Source organism: Salvelinus alpinus, chromosome 14 (assembly GCF_045679555.1).
Source record: "Salvelinus alpinus chromosome 14, SLU_Salpinus.1, whole genome shotgun sequence".
NCBI lineage: Eukaryota > Metazoa > Chordata > Actinopteri > Salmoniformes > Salmonidae > Salvelinus > Salvelinus alpinus.
In genome coordinates this window covers 36,469,840-36,484,469 of record NC_092099.1, presented here as the reverse complement: position 1 = coordinate 36,484,469, position 14,630 = coordinate 36,469,840, and the positions used below count along the sequence as shown (strand labels likewise).

Below are 14,630 nucleotides of genomic sequence, written 5' to 3'. Positions count from 1 at the left end.
TGCCAACGTCTATTCACTGTTCTTGGAGGTGTCATACGTGAGGAAAATTTGATTGAAAGCAAACTGGTAGTACAGCGCAGAATTCAAAACAGCTGATGAACTGCCTCTTGAGTCTAATCGTTTGGTTTAGACTAGTTTAATCATTTGTAGAGTAGCTCTCTATTTGTCCACAGTATGCATTTTTTAACCATTATGAATGGCTAAGGATTCCATATGTTCTTCTGAAATATTAACACAGAATTACTGTAATTTTGGTAGCTCTTCTTGTGGTGCCGATCTGACACAATTACAGTCATGGTCTTGACTCAGACTCTCAGCCCTCGCCCCCCCTCCAGTCTTGGTCTTGACTCTGACTCGATTTGCTCCAGTCTTAACTCGGTCTCGCTTTAGGTGGTCTGAACACAACACTGGGTGGAACATGAAGTCTCCAGCACAAGCACACTGGGTTTTATTTAGACCCTAATGTCTGTCCTTGCGCGGCCATCGACCTCTGAGGGTTTGGCAATAAGACATGAATCAAGTTCCATTACACTTAGACCTGCTACCTCCTTCCTTCTTTTCCTCTCTCTTTCCTTTCTCTTTTCTTCTCTTTACTTGATTTGCTCTTTCCCTTACTTCTGTTGGGAAAACACCACATTATAAGCCAAAGAGCACAACACCAAATATTTGTATTGTTGTGTCAACTTGTGTGTGGTCTCTCTCACGAAACACAGGTTTTAACCACCACCGTTCAGCCAAGTGGACAAACCCTCCCTCTATCCTCCACCTAATATAACTGAGCAGGCAATTGTCCCAGCAGAGCACTGGTAAGACCAGCACTGGCTCCGCATGGTTCATTTAGGCCTACACCGTGGGAATAATACCTGGTTGGTTGCAGGAGATTATTAGCGCACAAAGAAAACACACACACACACACACACACACACACTGTTGCTCAATATTAGCTCAATTGTAGTTACTGCAAATAATGATGTATAGAAATTAATGGACACAGAAGAAAAAAAATCCTGACAGACGCTAAATTCACATCATGTTCCGGACGGACCAATATGGGAAAATATCGTAGACAGACATTCCAGACGGTCTCACCCCGTAGGATAACATTCCCTGTTTCCTGACACTCAATCATGGTCCATATTAATTAGTTTTTTTAAATAAAATATCAATAGCCTAATTCCATTCCTTCTTAATGAACTTTATGAAATCAAATCAAATTGTATTTGTCACAATCTTCGTAAACAACAGGTGTAGACTAACAGTGAAATGCTTACTTACGGCCATGCACAACAATGCAGAGAGAAAATATAGATAAATAATAGAAAAATAATAACATAAGGAATAAATACACAATAAGTCAAGTTAACTTGGCTATATACAATCAACTTTGTCAGAAAGATAAAGTCTATGTTTTGTATGTGTTACTTTTTCTATTTCCTCACCTATTACAAAAAGCAAATTAGACTTGAACATTATTCTGGCACAAAATGACAGCATCAGAAATATATAGTAGCCCAGCCATATATAGCCAACAATCAATTTCAGCAGCATCTACATGTACCTGACAAAATAAAGAAAACAGGTTAGTAAATGAGGGGTACAAAGTACAGTATATTGAAGGCAGGTGCTTCCACACAGGTGTGGTTCCTGCTTAGGGTCATGTATAAAAAATCCCAGTTGCCCATTATTTTTGCTACCATGGCTAGAAGAAGAGATCTCAGTGACTTTGAAAGAGGAGTCTCAAAGGAGTAAAGGTGGGGTTTATATGTTTGTGTGTGTGTGTGTGTGTGTGTGTGTGTGTGTGTGTGTGTGTGTGTGTGTGTGTGTGTGTGTGTGTGTGTGTGTGTGTGTGTGTGTGTGTGTGTGTGTGTGTGTGTGTGTGTGTGTGTGATTGAGTGTGAATGGGTGTGTGCGCGCCTGCATCAGTCAGTCACCAGGTCTCAACCCAATTGAACACGTATGGGAGATTTTGGAGCAGTGCCTGAGACAGAGTTTTCCATTACCATCAACAAAACACCAAATTATGGAATTTCTTGTGGAAGAATTGTGGTTCCAGACATTTGTAGAATGTATGCCAAGGCTCATTGAAGCTGTTCTAGTGGCTCGAGGTGATCCAACGCCCTATTAAGTCACTATATTGCTGTTTCCTTTATTTTTGCAGTTAACTGTCAAGTGTGGATTTGATTCAAGCCTTTCCTGAAACGTTTCACTGTACTGTTAATTCCAGGGAACACATCTTTCTCTTAGTTTGACTGTGTAGGTAGGAGGGTTCAGCGCTGTGAGTTTGGGGAGCAGCATGTGCCCGCCGCCCACCAGAGGTTCAAAGCTGAGAACTTTCACGTGACGGAATTTAGCCATGAGCACGAGCAGACCTACGGACTCAGGCAGCTCGCAACAATAGTTGAGTGTTCAGTCTCTATTCAACTGCCATTCTAAAGTTGTTATCGTTATGTACAACTTTTCGCTGTTATCCTGACTTTTAATCATCGAAAAGTTTGACCTTTCTTTTGTTTCCCTCTGCCATCAATTGAAGTCTCTTCGTGTTGGAAAAGTTGGTGTTTTATTATTGTTTCAAATGGAGCGAAAGAAGCCGGTGAATCTTTATTTCTGTTGGAGCTTTCTTCTCGCTTGGTGCTGTAGTCTCACTGACTGTTACAATTTGGATGTAGACCATCCGGTTAGTTTCAATGGCCCAAATGGATCTTTATTTGGCTATTCTGTATTGTTACATAAGAACAAGCAACACACATGGTAAGCGATTACAACATTTTGTAGGCTTATTTTTAAAACGTTAGTCATAAAACACTAACTGAATAGGCTACACACATGTATTATACTCTAAGAATAAACGTTTCCTTGGGGATCCTTTCGGGGTTCTTCAAATTGAAACGGTGTGATACATTTTAATTAGGGAGTCTATGAACACAATGAACTTTGACCAGTAACTGCCCATTTAGGCTGCCCAGTTGCCGTTTGACAACTTTTTGAGTGTGAAATGTATATCTTTTTTAAAATCACACAGTTGGGATATTGATGTGTGTAAAACTATAATGTTAGTGAATGGTTGGCTGATGATGATTTCCATAATTGTCTGTTATAGGTTATTAGTCGGAGCTCCAGTTGCGAATTCAACATTCGATCCATCCCTTATAAAACCAGGAGCAATTTATAAGTGCAACTTCTCAGGCAATAGAGAATGTCAGCAAATATCAACGGGTTTGTATTATTGATGTATTGCATATCCACTCAATTTTACAAAGAAAGAATGTCGAACCTCCATGTTAAAAATGAAGTGGTTCTGTTTATTTGACCAAGGTGGTTTGGGGTATTCGTTCACTGACATTGGATTATAAGAAAACATAATACTTTTCTTCATGTTTTAATCGAAGGGTTTATAAGGCAATATTACTGGTTATGGCAACTTCTCATATCTTGCTCTTGTTCTCACTCTCTCTCTTTCTCTACATGTGGTGTGTGTGTGTGTGTGTGTGTGTGTGTGTGTGTGTGTGTGTGTGTGTGTGTGTGTGTGTGTGTGTGTGTGTGTGTGTGTGTGTGTACTACAGGTGTGGACAGTTGTGGGAAGACTTGCTTCTCTGAGAGTGACAACCAGTGGCTCGGAGTCAGCCTGTCTAGACAGCCTAGTGATGGCCATGTATTGGTATGTTAAGTGACTCAATCAATCAAATAGATTTATAAAGCCCTTTTTACAGCAGCAGCTATCACAAATATCACAGCTATCACATTACAGTGATGGCCATGTATTGGTATGTCAATTAGTCCCAGTAGGGGTACACACATGTTACAACCCATTCTCAATAGTCCAGTGATGGCCATGTATTGGTATGTCAATTAGTCCCAGTAGGGGTACACACATGTTACAACCCATTCTCAATAGTCCAGTGATGGCCATGTATTGATATGTAACAGTACAGTGATACACAGTCTTTGTGCCCATTCTGAGACCTAAATCAAATGATGAGATGGGCAACATCTGGTGAATTTAGTTTAAATAAGAAACAAGGCTAGCATCATTTGCAACCCTATCAGACCTATGTCACTAGTTAGAAGACCCACAACATGTACATGTTTTGTTTAGCCCTATAGTCTATTGTTGGTGACCGTTATTTTGGAAACTACACTATATATATTCAAAAGTATGTGGACACCCTTCAAATGAGTGGATTCTGCTATTTCAGCCACCTCCGTTGCTGACAGTTTTATTAAAAATAGTTCACACAGCCATGCAATCTCCATAGACAAACATTGGCAGTAGAATGGCCTTACTGAAGAGCTCAGTGACTTTCAATGTGGCACCGTCATAGGATGCAACATTTCCAACAAGTCAGTTCCTCAAATTTCTGCTCTGCTAGAGCTGCCCTGGTCAACTGTAAGTGCTGTTATTGTGAAGTGGAAACGTCTAGGAGCAACAACGGCTCAGCCGCGAAGTGGTAGGCCACACAAGCTTACAGAGCGGGACTGCTGAGTGCTGAAATGCGTAGAGCGTAGAAAGCGCTCACTACCGAAATCCTAACTGCATCTGGAAGCAACGTCAGCACAAGAACTGTTTGTCGGGAGCTTCATGAAATGGGTTTCCATGGCCAGGCAGCCACACGGAAGCCAAAGATCACCACGCACAATGCCAAGCGTCGGCTGGAGTGGTGTAAAGCTCGCTGTCATTGGACTCTGGAGCAGTGGAAACACGCTCTCTGGAGTGATGAATCACGCTTCACCATCTGGCAGTCCGACAGACGAATCTGGGTTTGGCGGATGTCAGGAGAACGCTACCTGCCCGAATGCATAGTGGCAATTGTAAAGTTTGGTGAATAATGGTCTGGGGCTGTTTTTCATGGTTCGAGCTAGGCCCATTAGTTCCAGTGAAGGGAAATCTTAACGCTACAGCATACAATGACAGTCTAGACGATTCTGTGATTCCAACTTTGTGGCAACAGTTTGGGGAAGGCCCTTTCCTGTTTCAGCATGACAATGCCCCTGTGCACAAAGGGAGGTCCATACAGAAATAGTTTGCCCAACATCAGTGCCCAACCTCACTAATGTTCTTGTGGCTGAATGGAAGCAAGTCCAGCAATGTTCCAACATCTAGTGGACAGCCTTCCTAGAAGATTGGAGGCTATAATAGCACCAAGGTGGTGTGGGGGGGGGGGGGGGGGGGGGGGGTTTACTCCATATGGGGGGCAACTCCATATTAATGCCCATGATTTTGGAATGATATGATCGACGAGCAGGTGTCCACATACTTTCAGTCATGTAGTATAGCTGCTGTACAGGGCTTGCATTATGTCACTTGTTAGAAGAACCATCAAGTTGACATGTTTTGTGTGTAGCTTATTCCATTGTTGCTCAAACAGTTGCATTTCATCCAAAACATCTGTGCTGCTTCTCGTTCCACAGGCATGTGGGCATCGTTGGAAGAACGTGTTCTATTCCAGGAAAGACAATCAGAACAAGCTGCCTCATGGTGTCTGCTACAGATACGAAGCTGACCTCAAACAGTCTCAACCACTTATCCCATGCTATAAAGGTACAACGTCTTTCTGTTTAGTACCTGTAAAACTACCTTTTTCTTGTTGTGAGACTTGTCTAGATAACTCCATAGTGCTGAAACATTGCTTCTTCTCAGATGATTGGGAGTATGCAGTCTGCATGTTTTTATTTTTCAGAGACTAGCTAGATACTCACAGAAAAGTAACCTAACCCATCACCTGTAGGCCTACCAGTGTGGCCTATACACAACACATCAATCAGTCAATAACCCAGGACAAACATCCATATGGTTTTTTTCTCATCATGACCAAGGCCACTCCTGTAATTAATCTGCACTGAGAGGTTGAATGAAATTACATGTGTCTCTTTCCAGATCATCAACGGAAGTTTGGTGAAGACTACGGATCATGCCAAGCAGGAATATCCAACTTTCTGAATGAGGTATTCATTCATCTAGATATTTCTTTTAGACCCATAGTTTATGTGAAGCCTGTGCTGGTAATACAGCCTGTGCTGGTAATACAGCCTGTGCTGGAAATACAGCCTGTGCTGGAAATACAAGTCACAAACTTACAAGCACGTACAGAAAATCCCAAACATACAGTAAATCCCAAACATACATCACAAACTGCCATTCTATAATGTATGTTTTGTGTTGTTTTTCTTCAGGACTTGATAATAATGGGAGCCCCTGGGACATCGTACTGGACTGGGTCTGTTCTGGTCTACAACACCTCCAGTATGGTCCTGTCTGCCTATGTGGATGATGACAGCACTGTCCTCTATGGCAGTTATCTGGGTACATATATGTAATACAACATATGGCACATTAGGTACATTAATAATAACATGGTTGGAGACAATCAGAAGAACTTGTCTTGTTGTCACACGTCTCATTTGTTTTTCTGTGAGTTAGTGAAGTGTAACGTCATGGAATTTGAAGAGGAAGCATGCTTTTTCTGTGTCTTTGTGTGTTGAGAGAACACGCTTTGTGTGTGTGAACAGGAAGCTGATTGTCAGGTGCATACACACACACATAAGCACACACACACACACAAGCTATTGCTCAGTATGTGCTCAATTGTAGTTACTGCAAATAAGGATGTTGTCTCTCTGTCAAGGGGATCCATATCAGTGTTTTTAACCGAACTAGTGCCGGCAAAAATCGTATTTTTCGAACATACTTTTATGCATGGAAAAGACCTGTCATGTAACCCTTTTTTGAAGCTCTTATCAAAGGAATGTTGTTCTCTCTCATCAAGCCAGTCACAGTGTGGCTTGTTGCTCTTATCTCAACCAGTACCATCTGGTTCTACCTGTGTTGTTGGTTATACTAAAGGTTGTACCAAGGTTGTATTAAGGTTTTACTAACGTTGTACAGACATTGTATTAATAAAAGGATACGCCCATTTTTTAAAACATTTTTGCCTAAAATGACATACCCAAATCTAACTGCCTGTAGCTCAGGCCCTGAAGCAAGGATATGCATATTCTTGATACTATTTGAAAGGAAACACTTTGAAGTTTGTGGAAATGTGAAAGGAATATAGGAGAATATAACACAATAAACTGGTAAAATAGAATACAAAAAAAAGTTCTAATAGCTACAGTAAATTGGACAGTGCAGTTAGATTAACAAGAATTTAAGCTTTCTGCCAATATCAGATATGTCTATGTCCTGGGAAATGTTCTTGTTACTTACAACCTCATACTAATCGTATTAGCCTACGTTAGCTCAAACGTCCCGTGGATGGGACACCGATCCCAAAGCAGTTTTAACGTTGTAGGGTTTCCATCACCAGGCTACTCGGTTGGCGCCGGCCACTTCCTTCACCCTGACTCCACAGAGATCGTTGGAGGTGCACCCCAGCACAGGCAGACTGGTAAAGTAAGAGTTAATTTAATTCCTGTTTTTCCTTTTACCCCCATCACTCCATCACCTGCCTGTAGATAGAAAGCACAGTACCAACACTTGCACATGTATCGGCTCGTTTCGTATGAACTGACAAGCAGGGGGTAGTAAAGCGGTAAGTACAATGCAGTATGTGTGTTTAAATCACCATCCACGCTGATGCAAAATATATGATGCATCGGGCATTCCTCCTTCTGCTGGTGAAATGTATGAAATATGTGCTGCTGAAAAAGACCATGACACCCTATTCCCTATAGTGTACTACTTTTGACCAGAGCCCTATGGGGGTGACATGTGGGGGACACATAACATGTGTTAGCTGCTCTGGTCTGTCCATTACTACAGTAAGATCTTGTGATGATTGGCCCTCTGTTGATTGATGGCACTTAAGCAGAAGGCCTTTATTCTGAAATAGCTGAAAGTATTTGGTTGTAAATATATTTCCATTTAAGTAATTTAGCAGAAGCTCCTTTTCCAGAGTGACATACAGTCACTGCATTCAATCAAGGTAGTGTCAGGCTTCGAAGAGTGATAGGTGTGGAGTCAGGCGCAGAGAGCAGAGGATTCGGAAAAAAAACATTTATTCCGGAAACAATCACAGCGAAAGCGGGTGACGCCGAACACAGGCGTAAAACACTCCAAATAGTACAACGCTGATCATCGGAAAATAAATGAAAGGACACTCCTGTACCAAAAACAGCAAACAAGCCCACACAAACACAGGCGGGCCAACTGAACTTAAATACCCCACCCAAAACCCCAAACAAGGAACAGGTGAAACCAATTAGACCAAACTAAACGAAAAGGGAAAAAAGGGATCGGTGGCAGCTAGTAGACCGGTGACGACGACTGCCGAGCGCCACCCGAACGGGAAGGGGAGCCACCTTCAGTGATAGTCGTGACAGGTAGATACTATGTGGGCAAGTAACTGTATGAGTGATAGATTGATGACATATACTGTAGTTACCTCTGCTTCTGCTATATGTATAAGTTGGTATGTCTGCTAAACTAATGTATCTATCTGCAGAAAGAGGAAGTGGGGAATCATTATGTCATGTGGCAATTCAGTGCACATTTTATGAAGGAAATGTTATTTACATGTTTATTTTACTGTACAAGTTGCCAGTTTTTAATGGCCTTACCAAATGCATCCCCCACAGGAGTGTTAAATATGATAGATTAAATATATTTCATCAGTAGAAAGCAGATGATGTCTGTGTGGGTATTGTGATACAATCTAAGTAGTGTATGCATTGTGTACTCATCCTTAGTTGGCTTTAGGTCCTGATGTGACCAGGTCTTGTTTCTCCTCTTCTCCAGGCCTACCTATTCAGAGCTGAAGAAAACATGCTGAAGATCATCGGTGAAGTCAAGGGAAGCAAGGTGAAAATTAGTAGCCATATATCTTTCACATTTTAGTCATTAACTTCTCTGCGCTACGGATCCCTTTTACGGGATCATTTTCCTAAACAACCGCTGAATTGCAGGGGGCAAAATATTACAAAAAAATATTTATAATCATGCAATCACAAGTGAAATATACCAAAACACAGCTTAGCTTGTTGTTCCAACTATCGTGTCAAATTTTGAAAATATGTTTTGCAGCGAAAGCAATCTAAGCTTTTGTGAGTGTATCAATCAATGCTAGAACAGCTAGCCCCAAATTAGCATAGTTACGAAAGTCAGAAAAACAATAAAATGAATCACTTACCTTTGATAATCTTCGGATGTTTGCACTCACGAGACTCCCAGTTACACAATAAATGTTATTTTTGTTCGATAAATATTACTTTTATAACAAAAAAACGCCATTTGGGTTGCGCGTTATGTTCAGAAAACTACAGCCTCGTTCCGGTCCTGAAAGGCAGAAAATTCCCAAACGTATCAGATTCAAAAATATTACTAAAAATATTTATAATCATGCAATCACAAGTGAAATATACCAGAACACAGCTTAGTTTGTTGTTAATCCACCTATCGTGTCAGATTTTGAAAATATGCTTTGCAGCGAAAGCAATCTAAGCTTTTGTGAGTGTATCAATCAATGCTAGAACAGTTAGCCTTATATTAGCTTGGTTAGCTTTGTCACGAAAGTCAGAAAAGCAATAAAATTAATCACTTACCTTTGATAATCTTCGGATGTTTGCACTCACGAGACTCCCAGTTACACAACAAATGTTCTTTTTGTTCGATAAATATTACTTTTATAACAAAAAAACGCCATTTGGGTTGCACGTTATGTTCAGAAAACCAAAGCCTCGTTCCGTTCGACGAAAATTCCAAAAAGTATCCGTAATGGTCGTAGAAACATGTAAAATGGTTTTTATAATCAATCCTCAGGTTGTTTTTAACAAACATAATCGATAATATTTAAACTGGACCGTAACCTATTCAATAAGAGAGAAAAAGAAAATGGAGAGCTACACTCTCGCGCGCAGGAACTAATCAGAGGACACCTGACTAGTTTTGAAGAATTTCGCTCATTTTCCAAAATAAAAGCCTGAAACTAAAGCCTGGTCACAACCTGAGGAAGCCATTGGAAAAGGAATCTGGTTGATACCCCTTTAAATGGAAGAAAGACGGGCCAGGAAACACAGATAAAAAAAATAAAAAATCACTTACGGGTTAGATTTTCGCCTGCAGAATGAGTTTTGTTATACTCACAGACAATATTTTGACAGTTTTGGAAACTTTTGAGTGTTTTCTATCCTAATCTGTAAATTATATGCATATTCTACGATCTGGACCTGAGAAATAGTCCGTTTACATTGGGAACGTTATTTTTTTTTAAAGCGTCAAGAGGTTAACCTCTTTTATCCAGAGCGACTTACATTAGTGAGTACATATATTTTCCCTCGTACTGGTCCCCCGTGGGAACCCTGGCAGTGTAAGCACCTTGCTCTACCAACGCGGGACCAATCTCCATTGGACATGCTCTTTAGTCTAGGACCAGGTTTAATCTGTGTCTGGGAAACCAGTCTTTAATGTCTCAGTTCTTAATGTCTTGATTTTGACACAGAACTAGATCATACCTCCTCACTGCAAAAACACTTTGTGGCAACTTCTGATGTCTAAAATGGCTTTAAAAATACATTTGGTTGATGTGATTGACTATATAGACATAAAACTTGCTTTCCTATACTGTAGCTGGGCTCGTATTTTGGTGCCAGTGTGTGTGCCGTGGACCTGAATGGAGATGGCCTGTCTGATCTACTGGTAGGAGCTCCCATGTACAGCACCATGAGAGAGGAGGGACGAGTCCATGTCTACATCAACCAAGGAGCTGTAAGTACTGGGATCTTTCCCGATTCGTTTTTCCTTCAATTCAATACCAGTCAAACGTTTGAACACACCTACTCATTCCAGGGTTTTTCTTTATTTTTACTATTTTTTACAATCTAGAATAATAGTGAAGACATCAAAACTATTAAATAACTATGAAATAACACATATGGAATCATGTAGTAACCAAAAAAACCAAAAAACAAATATATTTTATATTTTATATTTGAGATTCTTCAAAGTAGCCACCCTTTGCCTTGATGACAGCTTTGCACACTCTTGGCATTATCTCAACCAGTTTCATGAGGTAATCACCTGGAATGCATTTCAATTAACAGGTGTACCTTTTTAAAATTGTATTTGTGTAATTTCAAATCAAATCACGTTTTTATTGGTCACATACACATGGTTAGCAGATGTTAATGCGAGTGTAGCAAAATGCTTGTGCTTCTAGTTCCGACAGTGCAGTAATCTAACAAATTCACAACGACTACCTTTTACACACAAATGTAAAGGGATGAATAACAATATGTACATAAAAATATATGGATGAGCGATGGCCGTGCGGCATAGGCAAGATACAGTAGATGGTATAGAATACAGTATATACATATGAGATGAGTAATGTAGACATTATTAAAGTGGACATTAAAGTGGCGTTATTTAAAGTGACTAGTGATACCTTTATTAAATCCATTTATTACATTTATGGCCAGAGATTTTAGTCTGTATGTTGGCAGCAGCCACTCTATGTTAGTGATGGCTGTTTAACAGTCTGATGGCCTTGAGATAGAAGCTGTTTTTCAGTCTCTCGGTCCCAGCTTTGATGCACCTGTACTGACCTGGCCTTCTTTATGATAGCGGGGTGAACAGGCAGTGGCTCGGGTGGTTGTTGTCCTTGATGATCTTTTTGGCCTTCCTGTGACATCGGGTGGTGTAGGTGTCCTGGAGGGCAGGTAGTTTGCCCCCGGTGATGCGTTGTGCAGACCGCACTACCCTCTGGAGAGCCTTGCAGTTGTGGGCAGAGCAGTTGCCGTACCAAGCGGTGATAAAGCCCGACAGGATGCTCTCGATTGTGCATCTGTAAAAGTTTGTGAGTGTTTTAGGTGACAAGCCAAATTTCTTCAGCCCCCTGAGGTTGAAGAGGCGCTGTTGTGCCTTCTTCACCACGCTGGGTGGACCATTTCAGTTTGTCCATGATGTGTACGCCGAGGAACTTAAAACTTTCCACCTTCTCCACTACTGTCCCGTCGATGTGGATGGGGGGATGCTCCTTTTGCTGTTTCCTGAAGTCCACGATCATATCCTTTGTTTTGTTGACATTGAGTGAGAGGTTATATTCCTGACACCACACTCCGAGGGCCCTCACCTCCTCCCTGTAGGCCGTCTCGTCGTTGTTGGTAATGAAGCCTACTACTGTAGTGTCGTCTGCAAACTTGATGATTGAGTTGGAGGCGTGCATGGCCACGCAGTCATGGGTGAACAGGAGAGGGCTGAGATCGCACCCTTGTGGGGCCCCAGTGTTGAGGATCAGCGGGGTGAAGATGTTATATCCTATCCTTACCACCTGGGGGCGGCCCGTCAGAAAGTCCAGGACCCAGTTGCACAGGGCGTGGTCGAGACCCAGGGTCTCAAGCTTGATGACGAGTTTGGAGGGTACTATGGTGTTAAATGCTGAGCTGTAGTCATGAACAGCCTCCTTGCATAGTTATTCCTCTTGTCCAGATGGGATAGGGCAGTGTGATGGCGATTGCGTCGTCTGTGGACCTATTGGTGTGGTAAGCAAATTGGACTGGGTCTAGGGTATCAGGTAGGGTGGAGGTGATATGATCCTTGACTAGTCTCTCAAAGCACTTCATGATGACAGAAGTGAGTGCTACGGGGCGATAGTCATATTGTTCAGTTACCTTAGCTTTCTTGGGAACAGCAACAATGGTGACCATCTTGAAGCATGTGGGCACATCAGACTGGGATAGGGATTGATTGAATATGTCCGTAAACACACCAGCCAGCTGGTCTGCGCAAGCTCTGAGGAGGCGGCTGGGGATGCCGTCTGGGTCAGCAGCCTTGCGAGGGTTAACACGTTTAAATGTTTTACTCACGTTGGCCACGGTGAAGGAGTGCCTACAGGCTTTGGTAGAGGGCCGTATCAGTGGCACTGTATTGTCCTCTAAGCGAGCAAAGAAGTTGTTTAATTTGTCTGGAAGCAAGACGTTGATGTCCGTGGCGGGTTTACTTTTTGTAATCCATGATTGACTGTAGACCCTGCCACATACGTCTCGTGTTTGAGCTGTTGAATTGCAACTCTACTTTGTCTCTTGTTTTTATTTATTTAACTAGGCAAGTCAGTTAAGAACAAATACTTATTTTCAATGAATGCGAGTGTAGCGAAATGCTTGTGCTTCTAGTTCCGACAGTGCAGTAATCTAACAAATTCACAACGACTACCTTTTACACACAAATGTAAAGGGATGAATAACAATATGTACATAAAAATATATGGATGAGCGATGGCCGTGCGGCATAGGCAAGATACAGTAGATGGTATAGAATACAGTATATACATATGAGATGAGTAATGTAGACATTATTAAAGTGGACATTAAAGTGGAGTTATTTAAAGTGACTAGTGATACCTTTATTAAATCCATTTATTACATTTATGGCCAGAGATTTTAGTCTGTATGTTGGCAGCAGCCACTCTATGTTAGTGATGGCTGTTTAACAGTCTGATGGCCTTGAGATAGAAGCTGTGGGTTAACTGCCTTGGAACAGTGGGTTAACTGCCTTGTTCAGCGGCAGAACAAAATATTTTTTTACCTTGTCAGCTCGGGGATTCGATGTTGCAACCTTTCGGTTATTAGTCCAACGCGCTAACCACTAGGCTACCTGCCACCCCTATACTGACGCATTGCTTGTTTGATTGCCTTGCAGAGGGACTAGCTACACTGTTTGTATTCTGTCATGTTTCCAGTCGCCTTGCCATGATTAAAAGTGGTGGTTCGCGCTTTCAGTTTTGTTCGAATGCTGCCATCAATCCACGATTTCTGGTTAGGGAAGGTTTTAATATTCACAGTGTGTACATCATCACCAATGCACTTGCTAATAAACTCGCTCACAGAGTCAGCGTATACGTCAATGTTGTTTTCTGAGGCTACCCGGAACATATCCCAGTCCATGTGATCGAAGCAATCTTGAAGCGTGGAATCCGATTGGTCAGAGCAGCGTTGGATATACCTGAGCACGGGCGTTTCCTATTTTAGTTTCTGTCTATAGGCTGGGAGCAACAAAATGGAGTTGCGGTCAGATTTGCCGAAGGGAGGGTGGGGGAGGGCTTTGTATGCATCGTGGAAGTTAGAGTAGCAGGGGTCCAGAAAGCTACCAATTCGTGTCGCACATTCGATATGCTGATAGAATTTAGGAAGCCTTGTTCTCAGATTAGCTTTGTTAAAATCCCCAGCTACAATAAATGCAGCCTCAGGGTATATGGTTTCCAGTTTCTTTTCTTTCCTTCTTAATGCGTGTGAGCCAATCAGTTGTGTTGTGAAAAGGTAGGGGTGGTATACAGAAGACAGCCGTATTTGGTAAAAGACCAAGTCCATATTACGGCAAGAGCAGCTCAAATAAGACAAAAGAAACGACAGTTCATCATTATTTGAAGATATGAAAGTCAGTCAATCTGGAAAATGTCAAGAACTTTGAAAGTTTCTTCAAGTGCAGTCGCAAAAACCATCAAGTTACCTCTGCTGCAGAGGAGAAGTTCAGCCTCAGAAATTGCAGCCCAAATAAATGCTTCACAGAGTTGAAGTAACAGACACATCTCAACATCAACTGTTCAGAGGAGACTGTGTGAATCAGGCCTCCATGGTCGAATTGCTGCAAAGAAACCCCTACTAAAGGACACCAATAATAAGAAGAGACTGGCTTGGGTTAAGAA

General features: G+C 41.7%; 1 protein-coding gene across 1 annotated transcript in view; it reads left to right on the top strand.

The window, feature by feature from the left end:
- Positions 1–2,307: 2,307 nt before the first annotated feature.
- The window catches only part of LOC139538878 (integrin alpha-4-like), a 41,247-nt gene continuing 28,924 nt past the window's right edge, over positions 2,308–14,630 (top strand). Inside the window, exons 1-9 of the mRNA XM_071341399.1 lie at positions 2,308–2,748; positions 3,098–3,213; positions 3,561–3,655; positions 5,407–5,536; positions 5,873–5,940; positions 6,169–6,298; positions 7,302–7,387; positions 8,732–8,794; positions 10,559–10,696. Of these exons, the coding sequence (XP_071197500.1) occupies positions 2,573–2,748; positions 3,098–3,213; positions 3,561–3,655; positions 5,407–5,536; positions 5,873–5,940; positions 6,169–6,298; positions 7,302–7,387; positions 8,732–8,794; positions 10,559–10,696 (1,002 nt within the window). The 5' untranslated portion in view covers positions 2,308–2,572. The remainder of the gene's footprint in view (positions 2,749–3,097; positions 3,214–3,560; positions 3,656–5,406; positions 5,537–5,872; positions 5,941–6,168; positions 6,299–7,301; positions 7,388–8,731; positions 8,795–10,558; positions 10,697–14,630) is intronic.